This window comes from Cinclus cinclus, chromosome 10, assembly GCF_963662255.1.
Source record: "Cinclus cinclus chromosome 10, bCinCin1.1, whole genome shotgun sequence".
Taxonomy (NCBI): Eukaryota; Metazoa; Chordata; class Aves; order Passeriformes; family Cinclidae; genus Cinclus; species Cinclus cinclus.
Genome location: NC_085055.1, coordinates 9,284,684 through 9,297,347, shown reverse-complemented (window position 1 = coordinate 9,297,347; position 12,664 = coordinate 9,284,684). Strand labels below are relative to the sequence as shown.

At 44.1% G+C, this 12,664-nt stretch overlaps 1 protein-coding gene across 1 annotated transcript in view; it reads left to right on the top strand.

Annotated features, from left to right (window-relative positions):
* DIS3L2 (DIS3 like 3'-5' exoribonuclease 2) overlaps positions 1–12,664 on the top strand; it is a 183,260-nt gene that overhangs the window by 108,353 nt on the left and 62,243 nt on the right. Inside the window, exons 12-14 of the mRNA XM_062498823.1 lie at positions 1,562–1,674; positions 8,624–8,731; positions 12,146–12,379. Coding sequence (XP_062354807.1) covers positions 1,562–1,674; positions 8,624–8,731; positions 12,146–12,379 — 455 coding nt within the window. The remainder of the gene's footprint in view (positions 1–1,561; positions 1,675–8,623; positions 8,732–12,145; positions 12,380–12,664) is intronic.

The following is a 12,664-nucleotide window of genomic DNA, read 5'->3' as shown; positions in this document are numbered from 1 at the left end:
GCAGTCTTTGCTCCCAGCTTTCTGACAAGTGGTGGAATTTGTCCCTTGGTGGCAATGGGATTATTGCCCTCTGTCCCTGCTGCCATCATATTTAGTCTCTTCAGGCCTTTCTAGTGACTGGAGGCTATGTGGGCACATCTAAAGTCCATCCCTTCTGCCTTCTGTGTGCATTTCTGCCACCTTTACATCTGTGCTCTGTCAAGTGCACAAAAGCTGCTCAAAAAGCAATATTGCACTTTACATACTCGCAGTGCTGTGCAAATATGGCTTAATAAAGTGAAATTGTTATGAAGTCAGGCAGCTCTGCAGGGTGGGCTGGTACTCATTTCCCTGAGTTCCCAGCTGGGGCACAGTGGGCTGGGTGTCTCCCACTAATAGGAGACTGAACTTTCTCATACTTCATCTGGTTCTACTCCTACTCTGCTGAAATCTGTGTTGGTATCCATCAGAAGGGCACACAGGCACATGTACTGCTTAATGACAGCAGCTACAAACCATTTATCCTTCAAAAACGTGACATTCAAGGGAACGGCTTTGATAATGTTCTTTGTGAGGTGTATAAATAAACAGGATTGTCACCAGCATGAGATCTTATTACTTTCTCTCTTTAAAAAAATTAAGGAAAGAAAAAATATTTATAGATACCAAGAGGTTAGTGAATTCCTCTAAAGAACCAAGTGTTATAATTAGGAACCTGCTGCACTTAGAAGTATTCTACAAATAAGCACCTCAAATCCAGCCTAGTCCTTCCAGAGAAAACAAAGGTCAATAGGCTGCTTTGAGGATTAGCAAACCAGAATTTCTTGGACCCAGGTACTAATTACTTCCAAAGCTGAGGATGATCACTACTTCCAAATCCGAATTTCTGCCAAAACCTCATGATAAACCTCAGTAGTACTCCTCTCTAGCCTAACTTTTGACTTAAGATGCTTTTAAACTGGACTCTAATTAAAGGATAAAAAGCCAAATCTGAAGGAAACGCAGGTAACAGTGAAAATATTCTTATAGTGGAAAGCTGCACTTCTGCATAGGCTGATCAAAAGTAATTGAAGACTTCCCATGTCCCCAGCAGTAAATTGGGCTCAACCAGGTTGGTGCAATTTTGATAACCCAAAAGCATGTGTGACTGACTGCTCCATACCGGGGAAATGTGATCCTGCATTGCCTGTGTGCTTGGAAGGTGGGATTCCATCTTTCTTTCATGCTGTTGTCTGGCAGCAAAGGGATGAGGACTGGGCTCACTATTACAAGCTCCTAATTGGAAAGATTCATCCACATGATTTTGAAGGGTTTTCACATTTCCACCTATGTATTTGAGGATTCACTTCTATGTATATTTACTCATATGTTTTAGCCACATGGTGGTGAATTTAAGAGTGTCCTGAGAGACCATGGTTTTCATCCCAGGTGGAAGAAGTGGAAAGAAGTATCAGTTTTGTGAGATTCCAGGGTAAAGCAAAAAGGTTGCAGTAGCACTGGGGGAGGGGGAGAGGAGTCAGAATTACGTATGTCCGCAGTTCATTTCTCCTCACAGCCTGCTGACTTCCTTGTGCAATTCCAGGGAACCTGGAAGTGGGAGTCCACATCGCAGATGTGAGCTACTTCGTACTGGAAGAAACAGCACTGGATAAAGTAGCAAGTGAAAGGGCCACCAGTGTCTATCTGGTGCAGAAGGTAAGGACAGCTTTTCCTTTGTCTGTCTGATGATTGTGCCTTCCATTTACCGTAAATTAATTTTCAGGGTTGGTTTTCAGAAGCTCACAATCAAAATATGGCTGTTGTTGCAGGACACCTACAAAAATGAGTAAGTTGATGGAAACACAGAAGCTGACTTAGCTGCTGACTACATTGGAGCTTATGGAGAGAGGATGGGATGGAGCAGCAGCTTGTGACCCTGTGTCTGTGGTCAGGGAGTGTCCCACATGTGCCAGGGCTCACCAGCTCAGTGCTGACCTGAGCCATGCCTGACACACCCAAGCTGGCTCCTATGCTTTGCTCTTGGGGGCTTCAGATTGGCAGATGTGGAGGATTTTGTCTTGCCTTTGGTGAAAGAGTCCAACTAATCCCTCCCAGAAATGATTTTGTGTCAGAGTAGGTTGTAAAGCACCCAGACAAACAAACAAACAAACAAACATATTGAGGTAAAACAAAAGGTTCACGCTCTTACTTTATCTGGGTATCCCAAATAATGGAGGAAGAGTGTTCCTTCATCATGCAGTGAAAAGATGCTTGAAATTATGCAGATTTTAGCTTTATCAGAATAAAATGTTGCAAGTTTCAAGCTGACTTCTAAGATTTAAAAATGAACAGGTTCAGGTTTAACATTGTTGGAGAGGAAACGTGTAGGCTTTGTCTGTGGCTGTCTCATTTTCAGTTGAATGTGCAGAAACACTTCGTAGACCATCAGATACCATTGGCACTGTGCATGTAGGGGAAGCTGGAAGACTTGGCTGTCTGTCCTGTGCAGGCTTGAGGCATCAGCTGCATGAAGAGGAGTGTTGAAGCAGTTTCATGGAGCAGATTAATCTCTCTCTCCCCACATTCCAGTTCAGTCAAACTGAAGTCCTTGTTTCCAGAGCCCCTTCTGGAATGACAGGACGTCTTTTCTGTAATAAATAAATGTATCCTACTTGCTACTTAGGAGTGATTCTTCCTGTCCCTTCCCTTCCTGGATGTTTTCAGGGTTGTTATCTGGGGAGGTTTTTGTAATGATGCTTGTTCCAGTAGCTTCCTGTGTCCTCTCTATACTTTCTGGATGATAAAATGATTTATGTTACACTGGTGGAATCAAATTAATGGTCTGATATCAAGCTGTTTGCCTTTAGCAGCTGTTCTGTAGATTTCTTCTGGTAGAAGCAGCCAGGCACAGCTTTGGGGGTCTCAGAGAGTCTGGGGGATTTCAGCTCCCTGTGCAAGCACTGTGACAGCAATGCCAAAGTGTCCCTGCTGGCTCAGTGGTGGTGACACCAACAGCACACAGCTGCTCTGCGCTGGGAGACCACAGTTCCCTGTGCTTGCTACTCTCCACCAGTGTGAAGCAATGTGTATCTCATGGAAATAGCAGTTCTGACACCAGTCTTCCCAATCCTACAGTCTCTCCAGTGATAAGCCCGTGGCTTCTGTAGTGTTCTGCTTCCCCCTCTGATGGATGACTCGATGATGGGAGGTGTGGGCTGGCCTAGGGGGGATGTCATTGGGGCAGCAAAGCTGTACTCCAGGAGGATGTTGTGGCAGTATTTCCAAGTCAAAATACTGTGGTTTGAGGCCATGTGATTATTTTAGTCAAGGGAGAAGGAAGATTTCTATAAAGAAAGGATACATATTTCATGAAAATCTAGTTGGATGCAGAAGCTAATTGAATTTTCTTTCAAAGTGCCTTTTCACCCCAGCACTGCCAGTCCTGTGCAATGCCACCATGTTACCTGTTGCCCCTAATCTTCAATTAATCTTCAACTACTGTGGCCCAGCAGTCAGGATTAGTGTTTTACCCACACTTCTGCCCTGCTGAAAACACATTTTACAACAACAAACCAGGTTAGATTACGAAATTTTCAATATTTTAATTGCAAGAGATGAAAAGGAGCGAGGGGATGGGCAAAGGAACGCAGCCAGGCTGTCTGAAACAAGATGGTAGCATGACTCTTGTAGAAAATATGCTTTCCTTTGATGAAACTGTTTCCTAAGACAGCTGTGATTCTGTGAGAGGTTAGCACCATGCTAATCCTCCCAAAGAAGTTAAATAAAGCCACATATTTAATTTTCCTGAACCAGAAGGGGAGTTATTGTGTAATTGCTAGTGGTCTATTTAATACAAGTCAAAAGTGTTTGAAATAAGAATGTATCAGGTTTTAAGAAGCAAGAAAGGCTAAACAGTTTCCTCTTTTTTGGCATATCTCACAGTGTTATTTTAGGTGTGAAGCAGCTCTAGTGAGAGTTCAGCCATAAATCGCTGTAATATTTTACTGGTCCTGTTATATACTGGAGATCAAAGATCAGAACTGTAAGCCTGTCTTCACATTGAGTCCAAAGATTTCAAGACATTCACTTTTGACACCAGCCGATTGTCAGGGTGTTGATATTTTGATAATTTCAGACTGAGTAACAAGGAGTTGCTTGAAATCTGAATTCATGGAAGTGTTGATACAACTCCTGAGGAGAAATCTTGGGTCATAAACAAATTGCCTATTTCCCTTGAGTGTCTTGTACTGTACAAGCAAGAGATTTGCTGAGTCCACTCCATTGTTGGACTTCATCATCCTCCTACCAGCTGTAGTGGAAATTCTTGGTTAATACAGTCTCTCCCCTTTGGATTGATTGTGGATTAAGGATTACCTTGGGAGTCAGTGGTGGTCATAACCAACCTGAACCAAGAATTAAGGGGCAGCCAAAGCAGGGAGCCAGGAGAATGAAGTTGTTTGAAGGGACCAAACCTGTTCATGTAACTTTGTGAAGATAAGGGATTATGCTTGACTGGGGTTTGTTCCCTTTTTTCCCTTTGGTTGGCTGACCAGTTTTCCCCTTCTGTTCCTTGAAAAGCTACTACAGTGAGTCCATTGATCAGAGCTGCTCTGGGCTAACCTGCTCTGAACCTGGCCAGTGAGTTAGTCCTGGCTGCAGCAGATGTTTCTGACTTTATAGGGAGCAAGAACTTTATCATCCCAACAGGCACGTGTTCACTCCCTCCCACTGACCAGCTCCCTAGGAATGAGTCTGAGACTGGAAACTCACATTTGGTTTCTGGAAGCACTTAATTAGTTGCAAAGGCAAAACAAAACAAACCCCAGGGCTCTCACAAGCAAGAATTTAGATTTTCCTGTGCAGAGCACCTAGCTGCTAATCACTGCGACCAGCCGTGGTCACAGGTCCATCTGTTTTATGATGCCAGCATGATGGTGTGTAGGACCCCTCCAGCCCCAGAAGTGCCATCTTTCACTTTGGTTTTCCAGTGGTGCCATTGCTTTGGCTTTCTGCCTGCAGGGAGAACCAGTAGCATGGAGCAGCCTGTCAGGCAGTGCTGGACAACTGAGTCTTGAGGGTAGTGCTGAAGATTTTGCATTTAGTACTTGGAAATGGGGGGAGAAAAATCCTCTGTCTGTGGTTTGATTTGAAATGCAGAACCTCAGCTGTCAGCATTGTGGATATCAGCCTTTCACTTGAAGATGTGCCCTTTCCGGTATCTCTTGGGCACTGCTAGGCTTGTGTGGAGAGGTGATGTATTTTATTAGCCTAACTGATAGAGGGGGATTAAAACCAGACAAGCTTTCACCACCCAAGCCCTGGTTTCTATGACACATTCATTAGAAAGGATTTCCTGGGGGGTGTAGCTCCTTTTTTATTTTTGTAATATTTTTTTTTTTGCCTAGCCCTGCTGGGCCTCTCTAACTGCATTTCTGGATTCAGCTACATTTATAAACGCCTTATTCCAGGTTTATGACCTCTGTATAAGCCCAGGTGACTTTATTTCCATCTGCAGTAAAACCAAGCTGAATGATGTGATCCCCAACATAGGCACATCTGTAGCAGTTTGCCAAGGAAACCACTTCCCACTGGAGGTGCTATCCCTGGGCAGCGTTTCAGCTCACTGCATTCCTGCGTGCCCTGGCACTCCACAGGACAGCTGGCAGACACTGCTGGCTCTTGGCAGACAGTCACAGGAAGGGCAAAGCATTTAAAAGGTGCCGGGCAACTTCTGGATTATTCAAGGCAATTCTACACAACTCTGATATTTTGCAAATCTGGACATTAAAGATGTGCTTAGGGAAATCTCTTCTCATCCCATGACTCTGTCAGAAAGAGATGGAGATAATCCTGTTGCCAGAGTTCATCTGGGCAGCCCCTGTGATCACTCCTGGAACGTCTCACTCTCTGAGTGTGACACAGCTGTGACATCTTTGTATGTTAAATGCTGGGCTTGCAATTACTAGGAATCCTTTCAGGCTGAGACCGTATCATGTTAAGGAAAAAGGAAATGTGTATTTATAACTTAAACTCCTGTGCCTTGTGACAGTTGGTTTATTCTCCATGTAGAGGGTGAAGAGAAATCATGATGTTAAAGCAGGAGTCAGTCAGCCAAGACTGTTGTGGTGTTGGAAACAGGTTTATTTTAATTCAGTAAGGTAGAATAAATTTAAATACCTTCAGTGCAAGGTCATGTTATGTTATATATATGTTTGCTGAACCCAGGAAAAGGTTGATTGCATTCTTAGTCTCCCATGAGACTTCCTCCATGGCTTAAATTAAATTACTTTGCCTGAAGTTTCTCTCCTGTAAAACAAAGGTAACACAGGCTGATGCTTCCCTAACAGTAGATTTGTTACAGCTAATTGCATGGTGAGTGTTTAATGCTGTAATTATGATCTGAGTTAAAGCTTTGCTTGTGTTTCACATCACTGAAAGCCCTTCCACTGAATTACAGCCTCTTGAATCGGATATTAATCCTGCTCAAGTACACTTAAAGTGAGCGTGGGCTTTTGTGTTCCATGTAGGCATTTTTCTAGCAAACTGGTTTTGCTCCAGTTGATGTGAAGGGAATCTCTGTCTTTGTGTGCAAAGACACACTAATATTCAGTGTGTGCAATAAACCATTATCAGATGATCAATCAGAGTTGGGGAGAGAGAGAAAAGCAGCTTTTAATTTGGGTGGGAAAGGGCATGGGAGCTTTTATTAAATTACTAGCACTTTGTTCACTGTGACCTGAACTTCAGGGTCCTAAGGTGGTCATGGGTGATCTTAGGCAGTCAGGGATTCCTGAGAGTCTATAAAGCTATTTTCTCTCTTTTCTGATATGGGTTGGCATCACTTACACTAAATTTCTACCCCTGTGGTGTGGGTCCTTCCAGGCAGCATGGCCAAGCTCACGTACTGGGTCAGTGAGTTATGGATGTAGCAGTATTGTTAACATTCTGTTTGCAACTGGAATAACAGAGTTGGTAGCCTTTGTGTTATGGGAAACAGCTTATCATGATCTGTGCCCTTGTGACCTTCCAGGCAAAGCAGGGCTGCTGATTCATGGTGTGATTCCCTGACAACCCCAGACCATGCAGTTAACCTTTTGGCACTAGTGTGTACTGCAGTTAGAAGGCATTTATAGCCATTTCTGGTGCCAAACCACAAATGTGACTAAATATTTTAAGTCTTTCCTTCAAAGGTAAGTGTAAAGTGTCTGCAGTTGAGGAAAAAATGGGCACCTGAGTACTGTTTTGAAGAACAGTGGTTCTCCTGCCTCCAGGCAGAAGAAGTTATCTTTGACATCACTAAATAGGTGTCAGAGTTTGGGAGAGCTGGGATTTGTATGACAGTCAGCTTCCTACTGGTCCTATATTTACAGGCTGGCACACAGAGCAGTCAAAACAGAAACTAAATTAAACAGCTAAATTACTTTATGGCACACAAGTAGAGCATTTTTCTCTGTTTTTCTGAAAAGCACCATTCCATGTTGCCACTCAAAATAAACTAGAGGAATAATGTGGTGGTTCTTTGAGGGCAGTTACTGCTTCTTCACAAAGGTAAACAAGGAAAAGGGAAGTCAGAAGTGAAACTCAAATAATGAGTTTTGCTTCATTAAGCAGATGGTAAAGATTATCTTTAGTACAGACTTCACTTAAGAAATAACTCAGGGATGGTGGAAACACTTGGAGCTACTCAGGTTTGCTCTAGCATGAATATGCTCAAAAGCTTTAGCTTTGTTGGTGTAGTCAGATGAGTAATTTGTGATTTGGTAGTTCAATGTTCAGGAGCAGAAATATTGATTAGTTGTAAGGAATTAGGATATGGGTTAAAAAAATCCTGCCAGAAATTTATGTTGGCTGACGTTTTGTTCAAATTTTGAGTATAATAAAGTATTTGTTCTCCATTTGTAAGCAGCATGATCAATAGTCGTAAAACAGGTACTTTTTTATCTCACCTGCATCTACATGTTCTTGTCTGTGCTGTAAAGCATGGTTCAATCTTTATTGAAGCCAAGCATGGCTCCTGTGTTGCATGGGAGAAGTTTCACTTATTCTTTACTGTGGAGATTTACTTGCATTTACTTCTTGGTTACATGGTATGCAGTGGGAAAGCAAGAAACACAGTTCCCAAATCCAGCCTCTTCAGCTTCTCACTGCCAGGACCATGTTTCTTCAACATTAAATTTCCTGATGTGCCCAGCCTTCCTCATTCTTCCCAGTGCCAAAGTGGCAGTGGGAAAGAAGTGGAAAACAGAGCAAACTTTGTGACCTTAAAAGCTGCAGTGTAAGTGTTTGCATAACCAAGGATGCAGATTACTCCAGGATGCTTACTCCATTCTTCAGAGGGGAGGACTGGGAATGATTCCCAGGTTGGAGACTCACAACTGTGTCTGGTTTCATTGAGGGATGGGGCTGATATGGATGTTGGTGGCAGCCATGTCTGAAATCCTCTTATTTCAGAGGATTTGATTCACTTCCTCATTCCATGCCCACACATTGTCTGCCATGTGATACAGCTTTGGCATGGGTGTTCCGTCTCAGAGCTGTGACATGGCCACTCCTGCCACAGAAAACATGATGCTGCCAGCTTACCACATTTTCTCTTTACCAGCTAGTTAGGGGAGCTTGTCCACGCTAAAACCTTGTGTCTCACCAAGGCTCTCTTCTCTTCCAGGTGATCCCAATGCTTCCCAGGCTGCTCTGTGAGGAGCTCTGCAGTCTCAATCCCATGCGAGACAGACTGACGTTCTCTGTGATTTGGAAGTTGACTCCGGAAGGCAAGGTACCTCAGGCAGCAGGCAGTCATCCTGCTAATCAGTGGCCAGCCCCTTCTCTTGTAGTGGTAAAAATGTCATCCCTTAACACTTGGGTGGATAGCAAATGTGAACAATACTGGAGGATATAGGACTGTCCCTCTGTTTTGTTTTGCTGATGACATACTGTGGAATTTCGAACTGGAATAGTCTCGCAACATGGTTGGGAAAGGATGAATATTTGTATGAATCTCAGAAATGGAGAATGTCCCGCTCCTTACCAGGTCACCCAACCATTCCATATCTTACTTCCAGCAGCAATTCAGAGCTAATGCTTTGGGTGGGATGAGATGTGCCCTCGACCCCAGCCCTGCCTCATGCTCGCAGGCAGTTGTGCAATGAGGCTGATGTGGCAGAATTCCTCTGTGGCCTCTCTGGTAAACAGACTATTTAATTCCTCTTCAGAGCTGCAAATTACATCAATCCAAATAAAACATGATAGCCCTTCAGCAAAGGTATGGCTCCATCCTCTGCATATGTTGTTTCCAGAGAGCAATTGTGGAGGCTGTCTGATGCACTTAGCTGCCTTCAGCTGCCTGTCACCACTCCCCAGGTCTTCATTTCTCTCCCTGTTCCTCTCCCACACTCTTTATTACCCTAAAATTCCTCCTTGGTGATCACAGTGTTCCCTTGCTAATCAAGGAGGGCTGAAGACTGGCAGTACCAGAGCACTCTTTTAGTCTGTGCAAAGTACACTTTTTGTACTCAGATGTTTTTTTACCCATTTTTGTGCTCATATACAACTCCTTCTGTAGACAGTATTTCTTGTGCCAATTTGATAAATTTTCACAAGGATTCACCTCCTTATTTTTGTCCCAGATGCTCTAAAGGATGCTGAATCTATCTTTGTGCTTTAGCAAAATACAGTTGCAGTCCTGATTCTGTATTTCTGCAGTGAGTCCCTGTTCTGGCACTGCTGTGGGTTGTATTTGTCCACTGTGAAAAGTGTTCCCCTTCCTATAGCAACAGCGTGATTGCTCACGAGGCCTTCTAAGAGTAGCTACTAGGTAGACCTTTTATTGACTCTGAGTTGTCTTTGAACAACTAGAAGTCAAGTCTTGATTAAAATAAGCCTTTAATTACATCTTGTCTCTTGTCCCATGCAATATATCTGTTGTGTTTCAAACGGATGTGTTCAGTGCTCAGTCCAACTCTGTCTGATCAGTGAGAAAATAGAGGAGATGTAACATTCAGCTCAAGGAACAGACCTCTGGAATGGTCTGGGTCATGGCCATGATGTTCCTGGGAGAGCAGACTGCCTGTGGCCATCTCAGCAAATTGGTTTTTCCTACAAGGCCTTTCAGGGTTATAGTCTTACTCAAGGTCCCTTGATGTGGATGTCAGGTGAAGGCTGGAGAAGAATTTATTCTTTCCAGGAGGAAATGTGGTCGTAGGGCTTTTGCCCAGGAGGGCATTCTTCGAAAAGCTGGTATTTCTAGGTGTAACTATACCTGTATCTCAGTGCAAGCAGGATCACATGCTCCCCCACAGTCTGCTGGGTGAAAGGGAGGTGAGTCACAGGCCTTAACACAGTCCTTGAACCTCAGCTGTTGGTGGAGAGCCACAAGAGTACTGACAGTGAGGACAGGATGTTGCTCAGGACTATGGATTTTCCTTAAAAGCATGCAGAACTGGGGAAGCTTTATCATAACTTTAGAAATTCTTTAGATGATGGTGCTCTGTGCGGACTCTGGGTGCACCAGGTTTGCTGTGATGGGGGGGGACCTTGCAGACTGATGTTATGGGCTACTCACTGTGATCTCCAAGTCCCAGCTCACAACCCCCAAATGTTGTTCCTCCACTGTGCCTTGCCCATCCCTCAGCCATGGTACATGGGCCAGCCCATGGGAGCTTGCCCATTCCTCTGGTAGGGTTTCCAAAGCAGGGGATACCGACCTACTGGACAGGCATCTCCCATCACCACAGGAGGCTGAACTGCACTGAACAGATGCAGCAGAGCACAGAGCAGGTGCTGCCAGCACTGTCACAGCATCTCTGTCCAGCTTTGTGGCCTTCTCTTCCTTTCTTTCTCCATAGCACAGAGGAAGAGACACACAGAGAATAAGCATGAACTGGTGGTCAGAGCACTTTATGTTGCAAGATGCTACTTGCTGTGTGTCTGCTATTAAAGCATTTTTGAATTAGAAATAAGCTTAAAAGCCCTGTGACTGTCAGAGCTCTGAGTTGCTGAGTTATACAGCACATATGTTTTGAGATGCATTAGGGAGGGAGGCAGCAAAGGTATTTTGGGAATCAGTCCCTTCATATTAAGAAGAAGGTTTGTCTCTGAAGCAGTGTCCTTGATGAGGCTGTCATAGAGAGCTCACTCTTCTGCCTGGACAATGTCACTTGCAGAATTTACCTTGTTCTTTTGGGCTGATGAAGGGGTAAGGTAGCAATGGCAGCTAAGGCAGAATTACAATTCTCCAATCATTCTCTGAGTGCTCATGCTTTGAATGGTTTATCACAAACTGCATCTGTCTCCAGAGCCCTCATGCCAATGCTCTTGACTTTTGTGAAGAGCCTTCTGCCCATGTCCCTCAGTGTTTTGTCACTGCCTTGATGAGCTGTCGGATTCTCTTATATATCTCAGCTGAAAATAGGTTTTCCTGTCTGCTTTAGGAAATAATTCTGAATCCCTACTTTTGCACCAGTATTCTTTTAGGGAGTTTAAAATGGGGGTGGCTTCTGTTTTAAAATAAAATAATTTTATAAGCAATTTATTGAATATTTTCCTCTCAATTCCAAAGTAATTTGGAATCCCAGAAAACTTACTGGGTTGAGTTTGGACCTAGAACCATGGACACAATTACAGAAGCAAGGGGTCAGTGATTGTCCATCTCTCCTCCAGTCCCACTAAAGTCCTACTCAGGAGCTTTCACAAGTGCTAGTCAGACATTGGAGTTCTGCAGTACTCCTGAAAACAGTATTTTAAGGCTAGCCCCTCATGCCCTGGTGGCCAGACTTTAAGTCATTCTGCTGTGTTTTAGGCAGGAGAACCTCTCTGGGATGTGTGTATCTGCCTGTTGTCACTCCTGCACCTGGTAACCTCTGAGTCAACAAGCTGGTTTCTGCTCCCAGATGGACTGTGGTTCTTTGAGCTCTGTGAAGGAGGGAGATCAGGTAGAGGAGGGAGATCCAGGCAGTCTCCTATGCATATGCGCTATTGCTGTCTGTTACTTGCATATACACGTCTAAATGCTGGAGAATCTGTATGGGCAAAAGGCCTGACTGAAGGTCTCAGTAGGACAAGATCTTCACTCGAAGATCACAGGTAGTGGGAAAGTCTGCTGTAGTTCCTCCCAGAGTTTGTACAACTTCCCAAGCTTTTGTGCACCGGAAGAATGAGTCCTCAGATCAATTTACACTTTGTAATTTTGCAGATCCTTGATGAGTGGTTTGGGCGGACGGTCATCTGCTCCTGCGTGAAGCTCAGCTACGACCATGCACAGAGCATGATTGACAGCCCTGGGAAGGTGCTGTCACCTGAAGAGCTCCCCCCTGTCTCACCTCAGCACTCCATAGCTGAGATCCAGGAGGCTGTGCTGAACCTGCATCGAGTCGCGCAGCACCTGCGCAAGCAGCGCTTCACCGAGGGTGCTCTGCATTTAGATCAGGTGAGTCCAGCCCCTTCAGGCTTCACCAAAGCAATTTCACCTTGTGCTCTCTAAGAATTTCCTAGCCAGTCTGAAAACTTGAAGGGTAAAATCAAGGCTGAAACAGAAACGCAGGTTTGAATGCCAATGTCTTCTTAAGAACAGCATCAAATTATGTACCATAAGCACTAAGTAGGATGAAAAGAAAAAAATCTCTGTTTTTTAAGGAGTGATCCATTTTCCAACATTTTTCAAAATCCTAAAACCCTGTTGGACTGGGTAAGTAATTCATACAGTGAAACAAAT